Source organism: Cucurbita pepo, chromosome 17 (assembly GCF_057944985.1).
Source record: "Cucurbita pepo subsp. pepo isolate OVF chromosome 17, ASM5794498v1, whole genome shotgun sequence".
In the NCBI taxonomy this organism is placed as follows: Eukaryota; Viridiplantae; Streptophyta; class Magnoliopsida; order Cucurbitales; family Cucurbitaceae; genus Cucurbita; species Cucurbita pepo.
The window spans coordinates 12,036,319-12,056,926 of record NC_141814.1 but is presented as its reverse complement, the minus strand read 5'-3'; the positions used below and the strand labels follow the sequence as shown (position 1 = coordinate 12,056,926).

Sequence of the window (20,608 nt, the reverse complement as noted above, 5' to 3'; positions counted from 1 at the left end):
AAGTTTGTATATGTATGCATGTGTTTATTTATTTATTTTGTACTCGGACCAATTAAAATTAATTTTCAAGCTTGAGGGACGTTTTGAAAATTTAAAGAACGAAGTAGAAACTAAGTTGATTAATAGAAATTTGTGGGATTTGATCAACTTTTAATTGAGCACAAAACTTGATAAATGTTTAATGAATTCAAGCAAGCATATTTAAAAACGAATTAATTTTTATTTGAATCATAACTCTTCAAAAATTGGTCCAACAAAAATGCCTCACATTTGAGATCATCTTTAGTGCACCTTTAATTTTATTAAAATCAATGAAATTAAATTTCGTTTTTGAAGATTTAAAATTATATACTGTGAACAAACTACATCATTTATGATATGGAATCAGGCTAGTTGATCAAATATCTTATGACAAAAATACTTGTTTGGGATTCGAATCACTTCACAAGCAAGATCGATCATATCTTAGCTTAAATGATTCTTCTTAATCAAATATCTCAGGCAAGAACACTAGTTTGAGATTCGAATAACTCCACAAGGAAGATTGTTGTTAATCAAATATCTCAAGAAGAACACTAGTTTGAGATTCGAATCTCTCTACAAGGAAGAATGATCATTTGAATCTCTCTACAAGGAAGAATGATCATGTCAGCTTGAACGATTCTACATGGGCTAAAGAAAGTACAAATGATCTCAAGAAGAACACGTTTGAGATTTGAATCACTCCACAACGAAGATTGATCATGTTTGAATGATTCTACATGCAACCTAAATTACGCCATTAGCTAAAGAAAGTACAAATGCTTATTTTACTGGATTTTCCAAGTCTACTTACAAATACAACATTTTATATACTCTCACACGAAACTATTAAAGACATTACAAGTAACATTCTTACTTTATAACCATAGTTAACCATGACGTAAATGTAACCTAAAGTAAATAAAAAGTTTTAAAATATATTAATGAAATACAATAACGCTAAATTTTTATCCACTCAAATTTTATAATAATAAAACTTCATTCTCTTTAATATGACATAAATTGAAATATCTTTTGATAATTTTAACGACATTTCCTTCTCATATTCGTTGAAGTATATTGTATGATAGATGTCTTTTGTTCATATCAATTTTTCACTCTAAATTTAATTAATCAAATACTAACTTAACCAATATTAATCTATAGAGTACTGAGAATAGATGAAACTATTGGATTCATTTGGTTTATCGCTCATATTCTTACATGAATCATAAAGGTTCGTAAAGCGAACATAAATATAACTCGGGTCTAAATGATCTTACACGCCTCTACATTCTCATCATTGAACAAGTAGTGCCCCGGTGCAGCAGCAACCGCAGCGGGGGGCGGTTGCTGCTGCCAATAATAAGGCGGTGGCTCAGACCATCGATAATATCCGTCCCCTGGTGGCATGGCTGGTGGCATGGCGGGCGGCATGGCTGGCGGCAGAGGCTGTGGCAACGGCTCCATCATTGGACGCCCAAACCCACGGCTTGCATCATGACCCACACCTCCAAATTGCGACCCCGGCCGAATTGACAGCCGGTGGCGGTACGGCACATCCACCGGCAGAACGCCGCCGGCCGCCTCGTTGAAATGAACCTTGCTGGAGCCAGGAACGCAGTTCTGGGTCCAATCGATTTTGTTACAGTGAGGATCTGAAGCAGCAGAAGGAATATTCTGATGAACGGAATCTCTGACAAAGGCGGAGGCCGCCGGCGCCACATATCCCATGGGTTGTAATCGTGCTAGCTTACCAGTTCTTGACATTGCACGTACGATGGTTAATGGATCAAAGGTGTAATTTGCAGTGATAGTTACCAATCCTTTTTGTATATCAATGGCTACGGATTTGACATCTTCATTGGCCGCCATTACAACCAAAAACAAACAAACATAACATTAATAAATTATAAATGTTTTAAAACTTGTCTGTTTGGACGAGATTTTCACACCCTTATAAACATGTTTCATTATCCTCTATAACCTACGTGGAATCTTACACTCCACCCCTTTCCTTGGGGCCTATTCTTCTCGTTGGCACTCAATTGATGTGGAATCTCACACTCCACCTCCCTTTAGGGCTAACGTCCTCGTTAGCACTCAACCGATGTGGATCTCATAATCCCCTCCTCCTATGAGGCCCAACATCCTCGCTAGCACTCAACCAATGTGGTATCTCACAATCTACACTCCTTTTGGGCTAGTGTCCTCGTTGGCACTCAACCGATGTGGGATCTCACACTAAACCCCCTTTGGGGCTAGTGTCCTTGTTGGCACTCAATCGATGTGGGATCACATAATCCACTCCCCCTATGGGGCTCAACGTCCTCGCTAGCACTCAACTGATGTGGGATCTCACAATCCACGCTCTTTTTGGGCTAGCGTCCTTGTTGGCACTCAACCGATGTGGGATCTCACACCCCACCCCCTTTGGGGCCCATTGTCCTCCCTGGCACTGAAACGATATGAAATCTCACACTCTACCTCCCTTTGGGGCCAACATCCTCATTAACACTCAACTGATGTGGGATCTCACCATCTACACCCCTTCAGGGGCAACATCCTGACTCACACTCAACCAATGTGAGATCTAACCATCCACATCCCTTCAAGGCCCAACATCCTCTCTATTACTCAACCGAAGTGAGATCCCACATGTTTGATCTTTTTTTTCACGACCTCAATGTTCCAAAATTGAAAAAATATTTTTTGAATTTACATAATTTTAAAAATATTTATAGAAATGAAGTAACATAAAAGAAACAAAATATTGGTGGAAATTGAAAATTAAGAGTGAAGCTATATGGGCATACCTGGAAGTTTGAGAAGGTTCTTCTCGACTCTATTGGGGCATGCGTTGCAACACTTGAGATTCACTTTGAGAACATAAGTCTACACAAAAACATGAACCATATCATCAAAATAAAATAAAATAAAAGAATTAATTAACAATAAAAAGGAAGAACATTATTATCGTACTCGATCACTGGGAGCGTGGCTAGTTTCCATTGCTACGGAAAGCTTCAAAGGAATCACAAAGCTTTTGTGAGATGAAAAATCATGAAATCAATGTTATATAGAACAAAATATGGAAATTATTCCATAATGGGATGGAGATTTCCTAAAATTAGGCTTTTGTTTTGCAGTGTAATATAATATTTATTTTTTCCTTATATAACTTTCTGATATCAAAATTTTTAAATGATGGGAACTAAATTATAATTTTTTTTAAAAAAAATTTAAGGATGTAATTAAAAAATGTATTTTACCCAAAATAAAAAAGAAGATACTCGATAATTTTTAACCATTTTGATGAGGAAACAATTTAAAGAATAGTATGAAAGAAAAATGAATTAGAATTTTATTGCTTAATAAGGTAAATATATAGTGGAGTATCAAATTTTATAAAACTCTTCGTTTAAATCATGGGTCGTAAAAGGAAAGAATATTATATATTTAAATATTTTATTGTTTTAATTTAATTTACTAGATTAATAAAATTGTGAAGAATTTCCTAATTTAAGTTTACTTTATAAATTAACCTGTTTTGTTTTGTTGATCCTCTTGCACGGAAGATGATGAACAGAGGTAAGTGACCTGTCGAAGCTGTGGGATGTAAGAATGCATTGATAGAGGAGCGTTCTACCTTAGAGGGAAGCACCCACGAAGCAGCTTGAGTAACGCAAACATTGATGAGAATCCAACGAAAATCCAAGAGTTCCTCTGCAAGATTCGTCCAGAGGTGAGTCAGGACCTAAGATCAAGCCGAAGGACATAGTCAATGGAGAAAAGGTGAATATTCCTATACTACCCTTGGGACCGGCATAGTCAATAGACAAAAGGTGAATATTCCTGTACTACCCCTTGTTGGTCCCAAGGAGCAGAGGAGGCTAAGTTAGCTGAAAGTATTTTCTAAGACTATCCATCATATCTCACCTAGTTTAAGTATAATATACCTTCCACCAAAATATCAAAAAGTTAAAATATCAAAAAATTCACATTCAAAATCCTATATAATGAACTCGAGTAGAATAAATTATATATAGTATTTCTGAGCAGAATAAGAAACAACCATCTGAATTCACGTTCATAATTCTAAATGTTGAACGTACATTGATTATGCCATTGCCATTTATGTACTCTAAAATTATTAGTGATCAACTTGAAAATAGAAAGAAGAGATGAAGACGACCAAGATAATCTTGAAGGATTAGACTCGGGACAATAAAATGCAGCTTCCTTAATCTATGCAAATTACATAACATCCTAATAATCTCTCAAGGGCCTAATATAAATAACTGATTCTGTAAACAATGTCGAATAGCATCATGTTGTCAACGATGGATCTTCAAAAATTGTTTGGTTTTGGCAGAGCTTTCAAGGAAATGGGCGCAGTTCCTCAGGCTCAGCTAAGAACTTTGGAGACTACTCCAGCACCAACCGTTCTACCACCCTCCCTCAGGGCAAATCTTTGTCCTGCAAATAATACAGCATTACATTTTTGGCAAGAAAAAAAGCACCCTAATCCATGGATGTGATCAGATTCAAGGCTGATTGGTTTTCAAAAAATAAACCCGAAACTTCTCTATGAACATTTGAATCAACTTATGCACTAAACATAGACAAAATTTTGCAGTACCAAAGCAAGGTAAAATGAAGTAATCGTTAGATTTAGTCTTTATATCCCAAGAGAGTTTATTAAATGAGACGCACCTGCTTCAAGGGGGACGGGTAAAATCAACTCAAAAGCTGCTGTCACGTTGTCACCAGGCATAACCATCTTAACATTTTCAGGTAATTCAACCTTCCCAGTGATATCTGCAGTTCTCATGTAAAATTGAGGTCTGTAGTTGGACATGAAAGCAGTATGTCGGCCACCTTCCTCTTTTGTGAGAACATATATCTCCGCCTCAAATTTCTTGGAGGTTTTGAGAGTTCCAGGCTTTGCAATAACCTATAAGTAAAGAAAAAAGAAAAAAGAAAACACTGAAACAATCATATCCAAGTGTGTATGCTACAGTCGCCTTCAAAATGTAATTCCTTGAGCGTATGAATCCTTCTACCTCATTGTCATAATGTCATCTATATTGATAATTTCCATGAGATGCAAATGTTGAGGATTATTGGGAGTGAGTCCCACATTGGTTAATTTAGTGGAAGATCACGGGTTTATAAGTGGGGAATACTACTCCATTGGTATGAGGCCTTTTGGGGAAGCTCAAAACAAAGCATGAGAGCTTATGCTCAAAGTGGACAATATCATACCATTGTGGAGATCCGTGATTCCTAACAGCAAATACATTTCAACATGAGTAACGCCAATGTACATACCTGTCCACGTTGAATGTCTTCTCTTTTTAGACCACGGAGAAGGAGACCGACGTTATCACCAGCCTAACAAACACATGAAGTCAACATTAGACAAGTGTAAGGAATTTTTCAACTCATTTGGCTTGTTCTATTGGAGGTCCTTTCAGTATTAGTGTTCCATTTTTAAAGTAAATTTTCTTCCTCGTATAATAAAAACATACAAATACATGCTAGCGAAGTTAGAATCATAAACCAACTTAATTATTTGTATTTAGGTAGCTTCCAATTTTCTGGCTCCTTTTTTCTAGGACTTTACTTCTGTCATTGTTCTTTTGTGTATGTATTTTATGATAAAAAAAGAAAAATTATTAATGAGGTAAGTAAAAGTTAACAGCCAATTACTTGTCCTTGATCCAGGATTTTCTTGAACATCTCAACACCAGTTACAGTAGTTTTCAAAGGAGGCCCCTGCAAAAGACATCGTGAATAGAGTATTATCAAACCAATGTTTAATTTCACGAACAAGGATCACAATGACAACACACAATACCTAGCCCCAAGACTGTAATCATCCCTAGTTAGTTGCAGGTTCAACAGTGACTCAAAAGTGGTACAAGGTGTGTGCCCATACCGCACACACAAAACATAGTTAGAAATTGAATGTGGTATATCTAATTACCTGAGCTAACCCTAGAACTTCAACTTCTTCACCAACTTTAATAGTTCCCTGCTCAACACGGCCAGTAGCAACAGTTCCACGACCCTTCAGCATAAACAGATAGAATCAAGTTCACTTCAAAAATAACTCTTCATACATACTTTATCAGCCAAACATCAACGTACTGAAATTGAAAAGTGAACCTATACTCATTACATCAGCATTACACATTGCGACTTACTTGCAACTATAGGTGCACATGGTGCAGTCTACACAAAAAATGTCAAGTACTCAACTGGATGTAAGTTCCAACTTGATGATATACAATCTATTATGAGCAGTCTAAATTTATAGTATTTTTTTTTTATATGAACATGTTCACAGGTAAATAATTACAAAAAAGGTAACAGAACGAACTATTTCGATATAAGACCAGGGCATGTCCTCCATACCTGAATAGAGAAAACATCTTCAATTGGCATCAGGAAAGGCTTGTCAAGCTGGCGAACAGGGTCGGGAATGTATTCATCAACAGCATCCATTAACTGTAGAATAGCCTTTTTACCAATTTCTTCGTTTGTACCCTGTAATGCAGATAAAGCTGAACCCCTAATGATGGGAATGTCATCGCCAGGGAACTTGTAGAAGCTGAGAAGTTCTGCCAAAAACATAAACCACAATTTAAAATGTACAATTGAAATCCTGGAAACAGTAGCTGCACCCAAATACAACTGTGTAATCATACCACGAAGTTCCATTTCCACAAGGTCCAACAATTCAGGATCATCAACAGCGTCAACTTTATTCAAGAAGCACACAAGTGATGGAACACCAACCTGAATGATGTAATAAAACAAATTTATAGTGCATTAACATTACATCCCAAAAGCACATAAAAACAAGAAAATCTGCACTGCAGAAAACATATATGATCCAAACAAACAAATGTACACCTGCCGTGCTAGTAGAATATGCTCCTTAGTCTGAGGCATGGCCCCATCAGGACCAGACACAACAAGGATGCCACCATCCATTTGAGCAGCTCCAGTAATCATGTTCTGCACCAATTACCACCATCATTCAATAGTTGTTCATAAAATCTCCGATAATCAGAAAATTATAACCAATTGATGTAAACATTGCGCCATTGGGGGAAACTAAAATGTTGAAAGCTGTAAAAAAAAAAGTCAAGAAACCTGCTCTTGTATACAAGTAGTGTACAATATGCAAGTTGTCCACCAATAAATGGCATTCAGCTTGCAGTGAACCTGACTTGAGTACCCACCTTCTAGTTAAGAAGAACGCCAACATTCCTCATTGTTCTACCTACTTATGCTTGCTACTTACAACTCCTTGCCCATGACATTTATATCAACCCACCAATCAAAGGTATAACTGAATAATAAATTACTGTGCTCTGTTTTAAATAATAAAAATATCAGTCCATGGCTTACTTTAACGTAGTCTGCATGTCCAGGGCAATCTACGTGTGCATAATGTCTCTTAGCAGTTTCATACTCTACGTGAGCCTGCAAAATTGAAATTTATCATAAACCCAAGTCAAATGATGGTTTGAGGAGAGATATGCATAGGCGACAGAGTAAATGGAAAGTAATTTCCCAACAAGAATAAAATTTGAACACCAACCGTTGCGATGGTAATTCCTCTCTTTTTCTCCTCTGGAGCTTTATCAATTTCATCAAATGCAATAGCCTTAGCTTTCCCTTCCTCGGCCAACACCTAAAGGAAATTGAAATTCAAATGATAACTCCACGTATTGAGTATCCGACATTAATACTTCTACATAATAAAGTTTCTAGTCGAAATGAATCAAAGATAGATTAGCACTTCGTTAAAAAAAACAAATGATAATCCAACCTTCGTAATAGCTGCAGTCAATGTAGTCTTTCCATGGTCAACATGCCCAATTGTCCCCACATTCACATGAGGCTTTCTGTCCACCCGCAATGTAAATCGAAATAAATTAACAAAAAAAACTAACCAATTACAGAGAACCAAGAAAATACAAATCCGTCTGGCAACCGCATAAACATGCTGAAAAAAAAAAGGAGAGAAAAATCTTCAGAGCTATAAATTGCTTACGTCCGAGTGAAGGTGGCCATGGATCTCCACCAAGGAATGGGACTGGAGGTTCCATCGTTTCTGGAAAGCAATTCGGAGATGGAAGATTGGGAGGAAGCGGATCCTCTGCAACACCACGATAATGAAGACGAATAGGCAAGAAGGCGCTTGGAGGTAGAGCATCGGAGAGCAGCCGAGGCCATTGGAACTCAAATCGCTCGCCGGAAGCAGTCCGAGAAGAAGAAAGTACAAAGAAGCGGGAAGAAGAAAAGCTTCCGGTTTGGCGGAAGCTATTTGGGGGTTTACAGAGACGAAGTTCTGCGAGGGTTTTAGAAGTTTATGGGCCTCAACTTCCCGTCTTACAAGGCTATTGCCGGCCCATTTAATTTTAGGCCCATTTAATTTTAGGCCCAATTGACTAAATATATGTTTTTTTTTAAATAATAAATTAAATCGTAAATTTAATCCCATGAATTTAAAAATGTTAAGAGATACCAAAATTTGATCTTATTTTTTAATTTATAAAAATATTTAGAAATATTAATGATTGATTTGAAACCTTTTAAAAGATTATTAAAATAATTTATTAACGATTTTATCCGATTGATATTTTTTGAAAGTTAAAAAATATTATTAAAATAATTTATTAACGTTTTATATCATATTAATATTTTTTTTTAACAATTTTATCAAATATTGATATTGTTAAAAATATTGATGATATAGATAATCGATGATTAATTTTAAATTACTCGGTATTTTTTATTTTTTTTTAAATTAAAGATATTAATAAAAGAAATGGTCTTGAATTTAAAAATATTTTAAAAATAAATTACTAATGGTTAAAATAATTTAAAAATTATTGTCGAATCTTTGAGTTTAGTCTCTTCCATTGAAATTAAATTAAAATTAAAAATTAAAAATATTAAGGATATTTTATTTGAATCAAATAAAATTTAAATTAAAAAATATTAAGGATATTGATAAAATTTTGTATTTTTTAACTTTTTTAATTTTTTTTTTAAAGATATTTATGAAAAAAGTGAGGTTGAATTTAAGATATTTTAAAAGTAAATCTTTGATTATTCTATTTTCGGTTATATTTACTTTTAAAAAAAAAAAAATAAATAAAATATTGAAACTGAGGTGTACATTCAATCGGACAACCTCGACCAATCCAACCCGAACTATAAGGGTTGGGTTAAATTAGCATTTCGAATAGAATTGGGTTCATTTTTTTTAGACTTAGATGGATTTAATCGTTTCGGGTTCATGGAACAAAACCTTTGATTTAACTTTAGGAAAATAAAAAATAAAATAAAATACACCGCTCGCGCTCTTAACGATCATCGTCCACTTGTTTCGCAGATATAAATTGAGTCCGTCGGATAAAGCGCGATAGGATGTTTCTCTCGACAGTGGCCGCACCTGAGAGCAACACGGTCGATTGAATTGAACTCAGTTCCCAACCCTTAATCACTTCCTTCACCCATACTTCATCCAATTTTCCTTACCAGATTTCAATCATTCTGCAATCCAATCGAGAATTCCACCTCCGAAGACCCCAAATTCCTCTGCAGTTCCGTCCCTCTTCCCGCGAGAAAAAACCGTTGCCGAATTTTGATGTTTCCTCGTTCAATTTCTGTGGCTCTGTTGCTTCAGCTCTGTCGTTTATACGTATTATGAAGAGTAGTACATGGTTCGAGATCTGAAATTGGAATCTACTACTACCTGTTGAGGATGCTTCCGTGGGGAGGTCTTAGTTGCTGTTTGAGTGCAGCTGCTCTCTATCTTCTTGGAAGGAGTAGTGGCCGGTAAGTTCTTGTTTCTTTAATTTTGGACTTTTCGTGTTTGCATATTGTGAGGAATTACTCATTTGCAAGTTATAGATATGCACCGATGTTCGCATAGACTAATTTGTTGTTGTTATGGCGTTATAGGGATGCGGAGTTACTGAAATCTGTTACGAGGGTCGATCAGTTGAAGGAACTGGGTAAGCGATTCGCTGTTTTTGAAAGATATAATTATCATTTGGTTTGCTTTCAGTTTTCTAAAATTATTGTCAGAGAGAGGTCGATTTTATTGTGCAGGATATTGTAATTAGGTTCAGGGTCCGCCCTCGCGGTCATTATTTCAATTTCCCATCCTAATCTCTCATTTTAGGAAACAGTGGCCGCCAGATTGTGGCGGCTTCTCTCCCCCCTCCGAACCTTTCGATGTAGGGTTAAACCATAATCTTTTGTTTCTCTCTCGACTCTCTTACAACCTACTGCATAATACTGCTGGCCACATAGTTCCAGCCTCCTCCAATAATTTCTCGGAAGGCCATATTTTGTGGACAATGTTTAGTGTAATAAATTTTTGGAGGGTCTTAGGATTGGAAACCCCAAGAAGTAGGGTGCCCTGTGTCACAATCATACATTTTCAACCGTACGGCGTCATGATCCTGACACGCTCATGACAAGCTTTAATGGGAACTCAAGCCTCATTCAAATTTTCGTCCGGATTTGTGGTTTCGTCGGACCTTACACGAGGTTCTCCTTTGCCAATTGAACATATCGCATGCATGTTCAATCGTCTGCGAGCTTAATCGACTTGCCTCTACACTAGGTCAAGTCATTCGGCTCGACTTTGCCTCTACTCTAGGACAAGGTCATTCATATGCGTCGTCGCATCTCATCTTATCATCTACAACACGACCTTCATATCGTGATGTCATTGGTCATCGTAACCTACACGGACATGTCTATCGAGAACTGACCCCATGTGTCTATCATATAATCAGTGCCTCTTGAACATCCACCCATCCATCTGAGTTCTATCAAGGCCACGATCCTCTCGTATCCATGGCAAGTCTCGTATCTATGGCAAGTCATTTGCGGACACTGTACCAAATAACAGGTTCATATTCCAACCTCCGACACATGGGCGGGGGTGCAATGGCAGCACACCCGTGTCATCCGACACTGTCCTTGAAAAACTCATTTCAAAGGAGGTCGCCCGAAACACTTGTCCACACTGTGACATACGTATGTACCACAGGGTAGCTCGGTTAGGCCATAGGGCCTAGGGGTGGTGGAGGGTTGACCCATACCTCCCCTGTAGTACATTCTGAGGTATTTTTGGTTTGATAGGACTAGACATGATTTTGACAAATGGTCATATGATCTCGTGGTGCGTTTGTCCGGTATTCGATTGACACCATGTCCAAACTCTTTTAGGAACCTCGACTTTCAAGGTTAAGACCTGGGGCCTTTATCAAGTCTATCTTTGACACTCATGTTAACATCATGCCTCTGTCTTGCTTATGCCTCAACTTGGCTTCGACGCACACTTTTTATGGTGTGTTAGATGATGCACCGTCTTCTTCAGTCGCATCATGACACTTGTCTTGTCTCAGCCCTTGCATGGTCAGTTGGGCGCCACTTCTGTGTCACCACCTCGTCATGTCTACACGTGAGGGTCACAACTTACTTTCTTCATGGCATGGTTGTGACACCCTGCACTCTCTCAAATTTTCCTTTTCCAAGTCCATTTTTATGTCTGATATTAATTAACAACCCCCAACATCTATACTTGGGACCAGTCAAAGATTGTAAAGAACGGACACTAATCACCATGTGTTCATGTTCAGCATATTTCTTAACGATGACGGAGACCTTCTTGAGTTAAAAATATCAGGACTAAATAATGAGATTTGGATTTAATATTATTTGGTTATAGAGTTAGATAGTTGTCCTGAGGGATTAGTTCAGATGCATGCATACGGGCTCAACTCTCATGGATATATAAAAATGAAGGACTAAAGTGATATTTGTGAAACTTCATGACCGAAGATATTCTTTTTGTTTTCTAGACAACTGCTAAATTAAACTGACGAGTGCCTCCTAGTGCTATTTTTGTTCATTTTGATTTCAATAACCTTTACTAAGAGTCATTTCTTTTGGATCATGGCTATGGAGGTGATGTTGCATGAACTGATACCTTCTTTTTTCGGTTTGTGGTTATTAGTAAGATAAACTCCTTGCATATTGTTCATAAGGGGCTTGCTCTTTGTTCTTGTAACCCTACCGGCATGTTTTGGTACAGAGGCTATTGAGGATAAGGAATGTCTTGTTCTTTTGCATTTCCTGATCTCCTTTTCTGTTTGGTTTAAATTGTTATTGGAGGTGAGTCATGAGTTAGCGACCACCATTTTTTGGGTGGTTTGCTTTTTTTGTTAAATCCAAAGTGTGACTAATACGAATTAGAGGCCCTTTTTGTAGAGTCTAGTGTCTAAGGTTTTTGTTTTCTCTTGAAATAGATTGGGCTTTTGATATTTCAATTTCCATTTTGATATATTTTTCATTATATCAATGAATAGTGTTTTTTGTTTCAGTACTAACAAGCGCTAAAGAAATTTTATGTTGCTGTTTTTAAAATTCCCCATTGTGTTGCTGTTGTGTTAACCATGAGCAACCCCAAGAGGTGTCTGGGTGGGAAGGGTTTTAGGTGTTTGGTGATACCTACTATGGTCTTGGGTTCAAACCTCAACTCGAAAACTTAGTAACTTACGACCCTTATTGTCTCCTGGAGTTGGCCTTGGAGTGTGAAGCCTCTAATTTGGTTGTCTTTTGTATCATCATGAACTTTCAGGCCACAGGCCAATGTCAAGGTTTTGTTCACTAGGCATCATTACTCACAGGCACATACTTTGTACTTCAATTGTTTAGGGAAACCGGCTGTTAGACGAACACGACTCTCCACAATGGTATGATATTGTCCACTTTGAGCATAAGCTCTCATGACTTTGCTTTGGGTTTCCCCAAAAGGCCTCATACCAATGGAGTTAGCATTCCTCACTTATAAACCCATGATCATTCCCTAAATTAGTCGATGTGGGACTTCCATCATCCAACACCTCCCCTCGAACAAAGTGCGCGCCTCCCCTTAATCGAGGCTCGACTCCTTTGGATTCTTAGTCATTTTTTACTGCCTTCGAGGAGGGGCTTGACTCCTTTTCTTTAGGAGTTCTTTGTTCGATATTTGAGGATTTACCTCCTTTTCTTTAGGAGTTCTTTGTTCGATATTTGAGGATTTACCTCCTTTTCTTTAGGAGTTCTTTGTTCGATATTTGAGGATTTACCAATTTATTGGCACGACTAAGTTTAGGGCATGGCTCTGATACCATGTTAGACGAACACGACTCTCCACAATGGTATGATATTGTCCACTTTGAGCATAAGCTCTCATGGCTTTGCTTTGGGTTTCCCCAAAAGGCCTCATACCAATGGAGTTAGCATTCCTCACTTATAAACCCATGATCATTCCCTAAATTAGTCGATGTGGGACTTCCATCATCCAACACAGGCCATCCTTAAAAAAGCTAATGGAAAGGAAGGGAGGGAAACTTTTAAAAAGCAATTGTTATGCTTGTTTTAACACATTTGCTACGTAAACCAGGGAAATGCTTTCTAGAACCGAGAACAATTCTCAAAATTAAATTCTTTGCTTAGCTTATTCCTCATTGGGTAAAATTCTGTTGGTCTTTAGGCTCTAGCTTGCTTTTAAATAGGAGTATTGTATTATTTTGGAGAAGGCTGGCCACCATGGTTGAATGTGTTGTTTAAGATGCCTAAGAATAGGATGTCTGAGAATAAGATGTATGAGAATTAAATAACTACGTTTAGTGTTTCACGAGAATTGTATCAAAATTTTATATAAATATATAATATTTTTGTTTGATTCTCATGAGTACTTCCAACCATTTTATTTTACTACTTAATTTTAGATAATTTGTTATTTATGTAAATCAAGTTATTAAATAATTTGCCTATTTTAATTTTAATTTAATTTTTAGTCATTAATAAGTATATTAGGAATAATATGCCTTCAATTTTAGGTTTTTGAATTTATTTAGCCATCCATCTTAATAATTATTCTCAAATAAATGATTTTAATGAAGTTATATAAAATTTTAATGGTAAATAATTCATACAATAATCAAATTGAAGAACTAGCAATGCATCTTATATTTGAGTCAAAAAAACAAATAATTGACTATAAATAATCAATAAGTAATTAGTTTTATTTATTGAAAACTAATTAACTAATTAATTAATAATTTTAGTAAATAAGGAATTATTCATTTAATAAACTCTTATTTGTAAAAATGAGTTAAATAAAATACTATTTATTTATTTTAATTAAATAAATAGTTATATTAATTTTGGTAAATCAAGATTAATAATTACGTATATTCAAAATAAAATTACAAATAGAAATGAAAAATAAATTAAGATGGTTAAAGAGAATATCCATGTTTCTCCATGAGCTTACGAATCCCATCCTCAAGCATAACAAGATCTTTGGGAAAAGATTTTTTCCGGGCAAACAAGTCAATTATTGTTTTCACTTCTTGTTTATGTTCCTGAATTTTTTTCCTCAAGTTATTTATTTTAGAAACATTTCTCTATTTTCAGCTCAATTGCTTGAGGCTGAATGTGTATTACCTCTGGTTGTTGCAATTTCTGGGAGAGTAAGCTCTGATACACCAATAAATTGCGAGTTTAGTGGGCTGCGGGGAGTAATTGTGGAGGAAACGGTAATGGATGTTATTTTCTTTGTGAGAGTACATTCAACACGACATTGAACCTATGTCAGTTCTGTTTTTTTCCCCCTCAGGCAGAACAACACTTTCTGAAGCACAACGATGCAGGATCATGGATTCAGGATTCTGCACTGATGCTCTCCATGAGCAAAGAAGTTCCTTGGTATCTGGTGAGAAATATACTAATTCTATAATGCATAATTGTTTGGGTCAACCCATGTGTAGAGTTGTATTCATTCTTCACATTTGATGATTGGTGTTATCCCATAAAGTTGTCGTTTTATTTTTTTCATTTTTTATCAGGATGATGGGACTGGTCGTGCATTTGTGGTGGGAGCTCGAAGTGCCACAAATTTTATATTACCAGTAGTGAGTGAGATATTTGAAGAGTCTGGCAGATCTCTTATGCGTGGAACCTTAGATTATCTCCAAGGTCTCAAGGTCTGTCTTGATCAGTAAATGTTACTTTTAGTACAACGTGCTTGTAGTGGTCTTATTTAACTGATTTTATATATTTTTTCCTTTTCAAGATGCTTGGAGTTAAGCGAATAGAGCGTGTACTACCAACTGGCACTTCCTTGACTGTCGTTGGTGAGGTATGGAATTATCATTTTTCATTTGTGCAAACAGCATTTGAGATCATGTCCTTATTTACAAAGCAGAACTATGGGAAGCTGAGAAATTTAATGTATTATCTTGGTTCAATTACAAATCATATTATTAGTCTAATACCAGTTACCACCTTCACTTATGTTCAGTTCAAATTGAAAAGTGTTTATGTGGAAAATGACTGAATGTTATTACAAATCATATTATTAGACTATAAATGCTTGGTGTTCCTTCACTATAAGGCCATACCCAGGTAGGAAGCAATTTAATATAGTAACAAAAAGTTTCTGTATCATTCTAAAACAATGTATTTAGTGACAAAATCACTATTGTCGATTGTCCAAAGGAAAGCAATTTAATTTTTTCATTATCCACAGCTTAGCAGAATGGATGTTCCTTGTGGTCAAATTTTAGTGTTACCATACTCCCAACATTCATTAATTGTCTTTTATATCTCTCTAAATTGTAAAAATTAGATCACTTAAAATAATAGGATCTATAGGACTTAAATTATTATTATATTGTACACAAAATCTGTTTTTGACTCTACATGCAGCAATCATCTTTAAGTCTCTTAATATAGGTAGGCTTACATGATACATGTAGCACTCGTTCTATATTTTAAAACACATTTATGCTTCCGATTGCTCAGTCTTCAAATCTTTGATTGGCCAAAATGTAGTTGTAAAGGAACAAAATGATTAATTATGCATGTCTAGACACAAAATTAAAAGGGTATATTGTGAATTACTTATTATTATTCTTCTGTTTGATCCTTGAGATTATGAATAGGCTGCCAAAGATGACATTGGTACTATTAGAATACAACGACCACACAAAGGGCCATTTTATGTCTCCCCAAAGACAATCGATCAACTCATAAGCAATCTTGGGAAGTGGGCCAGGTTGATTATGTACCCTTATCTACATAGATTCTTTTAGTCTCTTCATTTTCCCATAATGTAATGTTTGCAACGGGCATTCATTTCTGTGGCTTGTTATGACATGGATACTTACTAGGTGGTACAAGTATGCTTCCCTGGGTTTGAGCATATTTGGTTTGTATCTCGTCACAAAGCATGCTATTCTTTATCTCTTGGGGAGAAGGCGTCGCTGGAAATATCAGAAAAGGTACGCTGCCTTCAGTTTGTTTACCTGTTAAAGTTCTTTTCATTTCTTCGTTTTCAAATTTGATATTTGATGTTGACTGCTCAGCGTTGTGAATAAGTATATCTAGAAAGCATTTATGATATGTATCACTTTAAGAGACGACCAACTATAAAGATTGATGCTTATGAAATACTAGTCAACCTTGTGGATGACCACTAGTGTCTCTTTTTCCGCCTCATGTTTTTATTTATTTATTTCTCTATGAGCTAGCTGAGAAATATTCTGATCGTACAGGGTCCTAGCTGCAGCTGCCAAGAGATCAAACCAAGCAAATGAAGGTAGAATCCCAACTTTTTGATATGTTGCCTTTTGAATTATATATGCACATCGATGAAACTTAAAATACATTGCTTCAGGGGAGAATGATACGACTAACAATGGATCAGATGGTACGAAGAGAGACCGTTCAATGCCAGATCTTTGTGTAATATGTCTTGAGAGAGACTACAACGCCGTTTTTGTCCCGTAAGAGCTCTTTTTCTTCATTCTCCCAACACAAACACACGCAAATGTTTCTCACATGCCTGAAACATCTCTATTTAGAGATGAGAGAAGCAGTGAAATTCTGTAATATTTTCACCAAGTCTAACATGAATGGTGAACAGTCCTAGAAACACTACTTCAATATTCTTAGAAGAGAGAGAATTTTAAAGAGATCTTAGATAAGTTTGGTTTTCTTGCCTTTGGTAGCTGCTAATAGTTGGACTTGGAAATGGACTCAGAATACGCCTGTTTTTGATGATTTAGTGTGGGAGTGGAAGTCTACTCTTAATGGCACTAGAAGTACACCTCGCTTTCTTTATTGGGTTTACTGTTGTAAGAAAACATCACTAGGCCCACTTGGTGTTACTTTCTCATGATTGGGACTAAATAGTCAACTTCTAGATTACCCTTACCACATTGCGAACCTTTTTTTTAAATACACTTTTTCAAGTATATTTAAAATTTACTCGAACAATTTGCTTTTAATTTTCTAATCGGGCATCTTTCTCTTGGCTTATGTTTCCTCGCTTGGCTCTTTTCCCCCCTCCTTTTGTTATTTGTTACGTTGTTTTCTAAATTACAATCTTATAAGTGCTATATCCTTATATGGACAATGGAATCTTCCTCTTACGTAATTTTACATGTTAGAATTGTTTTTATTTGAATAATTCATATGCTTATTATAGAACTATTTGATTTTCTTTTCCTAATGGCGTATCACTATCTAGTTATTTGTACACTATATCAGGCTTGAAGGAACTCGTACGTCTTTGTACCTTGTCTTGATTGAATCAAATTAATTGCAGTTCAGCATTCTATCATCTCAGTAACTAATCCAAAAAAACTGGTCTACTGGCTTGATTTCAGGTGCGGCCATATGTGCTGCTGTGTAGCGTGTTGTTCACATTTAACGAACTGTCCACTCTGTCGTCGACGAATTGAGCTGGTAGTAAAGACATACCGCCATTGATGGTTGGCTCCGAGGACTCATTATCATAAACCTTCATGAGCACTTCTATATGTCACGAAGGCATACTTTACGTGATGCAAGAATCTCACCAGCCAATTATATGCTGCAACCTCCCCAGATAGAAGGTTACACCTTATTTCAGAAGGTAATTAAACATAGTTGCTCTCTACTAACTTCATTTGTCTGTGAAATTATACATGATCTTAATCAGCCGCCTATGTATATTATCATGTTATTCCCAGATGGACCAATTAGAAAAAGAAAGTTCAAATATATAAGTCACTAAACTTGGTCTCCAACTTCGATCTTTTTTTTTTTTTTTTTTTTTTTTTTTTGGGTGTTGCTTTGCTTTGTTGCTGTCGCCCTCATGGTTAGGATTGTACACTATTGACTAATCCCAAGCCCAAAAAATGCATGCTGATTCATGTCATCAGCCTGAAGAAATAAACTTTGTTTTCATTGGTGTTGTCTTATCTGTAATCAGATCTATAGTGTTACTCTAGATTATCATTTATAAATGGTTGTTGGATTATTTAAAAGATGTTTTAGACAGGAGGGATGTCTTTTCCTAGTTTCCATTTTCTAATATCTTAGTTCCTTTTTGCTCCATACTTGTCACCTAGCACATAATGATGGCCATCCACTTCAGGGATCTCTGAAATATAAAAGTATTAAAATAATGAAGTTGAATCTTCAATGAAGTGGGAATATATTGTTTTTCTGTTCATTATTTATTATTGTTGACATGATTTTACAGAGTATGATGCGACATGAAATCATTAGAAATAATGTCAAAAGTGTATATTATTGCATAATGTTAGGTGCATTTCTTTTGGCTCCATTGGTTGGTAGATGGCATCTAAGGCCCATCTAATTAGATGAGATGGGCACAGGGCACAGGTAGATCACTAAGGATTTGCTTCTTTTCATCTCTTCTACTTTTCATTCTCTCTTTCTGGAACATGTTGGGGGACAAAGGGATTGAAGAGCTTGAACTCACCTTTAACAAAAGGAGCAACTTTCGGGTCTTTAGGGTTAGTTTATCGTAGTTTCAGGTCTTTAGGGTTAGTTTATTGTAGTTTCGGGTCTTTAGGGTTATTTTATCGTAGTTTCGGGTCTAGGGTTAGTTTATCGTAGTTTCAGATCTTTAGGGTTAGTTTAGCGTAGTTTCAGGTCTTTAGGGTTAGTTTATCGTAGGTTCGGGTCTTTAGGTTAGTTTATCGTAGTTTCGGGTCTTTAGGGTTAGTTTATCGTACTTTTAGATCTTTAGGGTTAGTTGATCGTAGTTTCAGGTCTTTAGGGTTAGTTTATCGTAGTTTCGGGTCTTTAGGGTTAGTTTATCGTAGTTTCGGGTCTTTAGGGTTAGTTTATCGTAGTTTCGGGTCTTTAGGGTTAGTTTATTGTAGTTTCGGGTCTTTAGGGTTAGTTTATCGGGTCTTTAGGGTTAGTTTATCGTAGTTTCGGGTCTTTAGGGTTAGTTGATCGTGATTTTGTTTTTAGTTTTCTGTTCGGTTAAAATGAAATAGAAATTAGAAAAACCATTATCAACTTAGAGGCTTGAGAATTTATTTGATATTACAACAGAGCTTTCAAGTACAAAGCTAAAATCATCTTTTGAATGAGATGAGATCAGAAAAGTTGCGACTTGTTGTATAGAGAGAAAAAAAAGTGCTTTATGACATGATTTAACTTTTTCATGAAATTAACTTTCAAAATCATTTGAAATATCTTTCTTGAGCCTCCATATGTTAAAAGAACATTCTAAACTTATCGGGGTTTATTTTAACACTTCAACAAAAGCACATAGACTATGTAGTAGTCGTTCATCGTAGCTGAGTGGTCGAGTGTTTGGGTGTTCCTTACTTATAAGCTCGAATCTTTCCCTTGTTAAAAAAAAAAAACGTGTCAACATCGTGAAGAGAAAGAAAGCATGAATATAGTAGAGAAAGAAGAAGAATCAGATATCGAATATAAACTTCCCATTCAAGCAACTCGAACTAAAACCTTCCCAACTTTTCTTCCTTCATGTTCAACGGTGTTGATCAGTTCACATGACTTGTTTGAATAGGTCGTAGCATAAAGTAGTGAATAATAATCGGTTCCACTCACTTTGGATGGCTCTAAATATTTTATCTCTTTCATAGATGCTTTTTCTTCCCTCCAACACTCACTCACTCACTCACATAAAGTTTGTAAAAGCATATTTAGAGAGAGAAGAACAATGTGCACTTTTTTAGAAATCCATTCTTGGTGCATATTGTTCTTCCCAAGATTCCTAGTTAGGTTCTTGAGGGAATACATACAAACAAGTGTGTTTGCTTTGGTCCATGCTTCAATTTTTTCTTCAATATGACAAAATTCCCACTCGTAAGTATGTATATATATATATATATATATATATATATATATATATATATATATATATATATATATATATATATATATATATATATATATATATATATATATATATATATATTCTCACTCGAGTTACAAGCTTACGCAACCAAGTTCGGCTCCTTAGAAAGTATTACGCAAACATGCCCGCTGCAAAACAATTGGACAAGTCTTAGGCTGATTGCTTAGCTAAAATGCCTCAAAATGTACTGGAGGAAATATGACTAGTTGTCAACTTATCCCTACCTGAATAGTTATATACTACTAAGTCGTCGTTGTTGCCTTTGCTTGCGTGCTATATAACACCATTTTTAAT

General features: G+C 35.9%; 2 protein-coding genes across 3 annotated transcripts; one reads left to right on the top strand and one right to left on the bottom strand.

Moving 5' to 3' along the window:
- Window positions 1–4,046: 4,046 nt before the first annotated feature.
- LOC111779260 (elongation factor Tu, mitochondrial) lies at window positions 4,047–8,384 on the bottom strand. Its single transcript, XM_023659374.2, has 12 exons — window positions 8,096–8,384; window positions 7,871–7,946; window positions 7,640–7,732; window positions 7,447–7,521; window positions 6,946–7,050; window positions 6,738–6,828; window positions 6,445–6,650; window positions 6,014–6,097; window positions 5,737–5,802; window positions 5,356–5,418; window positions 4,738–4,978; window positions 4,047–4,500 (listed from the first exon to the last, which is right to left on the bottom strand). Exons 1-12 carry the CDS (start codon window positions 8,275–8,277, stop codon window positions 4,430–4,432), a joined length of 1,353 nt encoding a protein of 450 aa, XP_023515142.1. The 5' UTR covers window positions 8,278–8,384; the 3' UTR covers window positions 4,047–4,429.
- A 1,071-nt stretch (window positions 8,385–9,455) lies between these two features.
- On the top strand, window positions 9,456–18,361 carry DAL1 (E3 Ubiquitin ligase family protein). Of its 2 annotated transcripts, none has more exons than XM_023659128.2 (11): window positions 9,456–9,888; window positions 10,015–10,067; window positions 14,536–14,657; window positions 14,717–14,833; window positions 14,967–15,104; window positions 15,194–15,259; window positions 16,065–16,177; window positions 16,293–16,403; window positions 16,677–16,720; window positions 16,799–16,907; window positions 17,793–18,361. In XM_023659128.2, exons 1-11 carry the CDS (start codon window positions 9,815–9,817, stop codon window positions 17,893–17,895), a joined length of 1,050 nt encoding a protein of 349 aa, XP_023514896.2. In that variant the 5' UTR covers window positions 9,456–9,814; the 3' UTR covers window positions 17,896–18,361. The 2 variants fall into 2 exon arrangements, with proteins under 2 accessions (XP_023514896.2, XP_023514897.2); XM_023659129.2 differs by having other exon boundaries at window positions 9,458–9,888; window positions 14,738–14,833.
- Window positions 18,362–20,608: the final 2,247 nt, after the last annotated feature.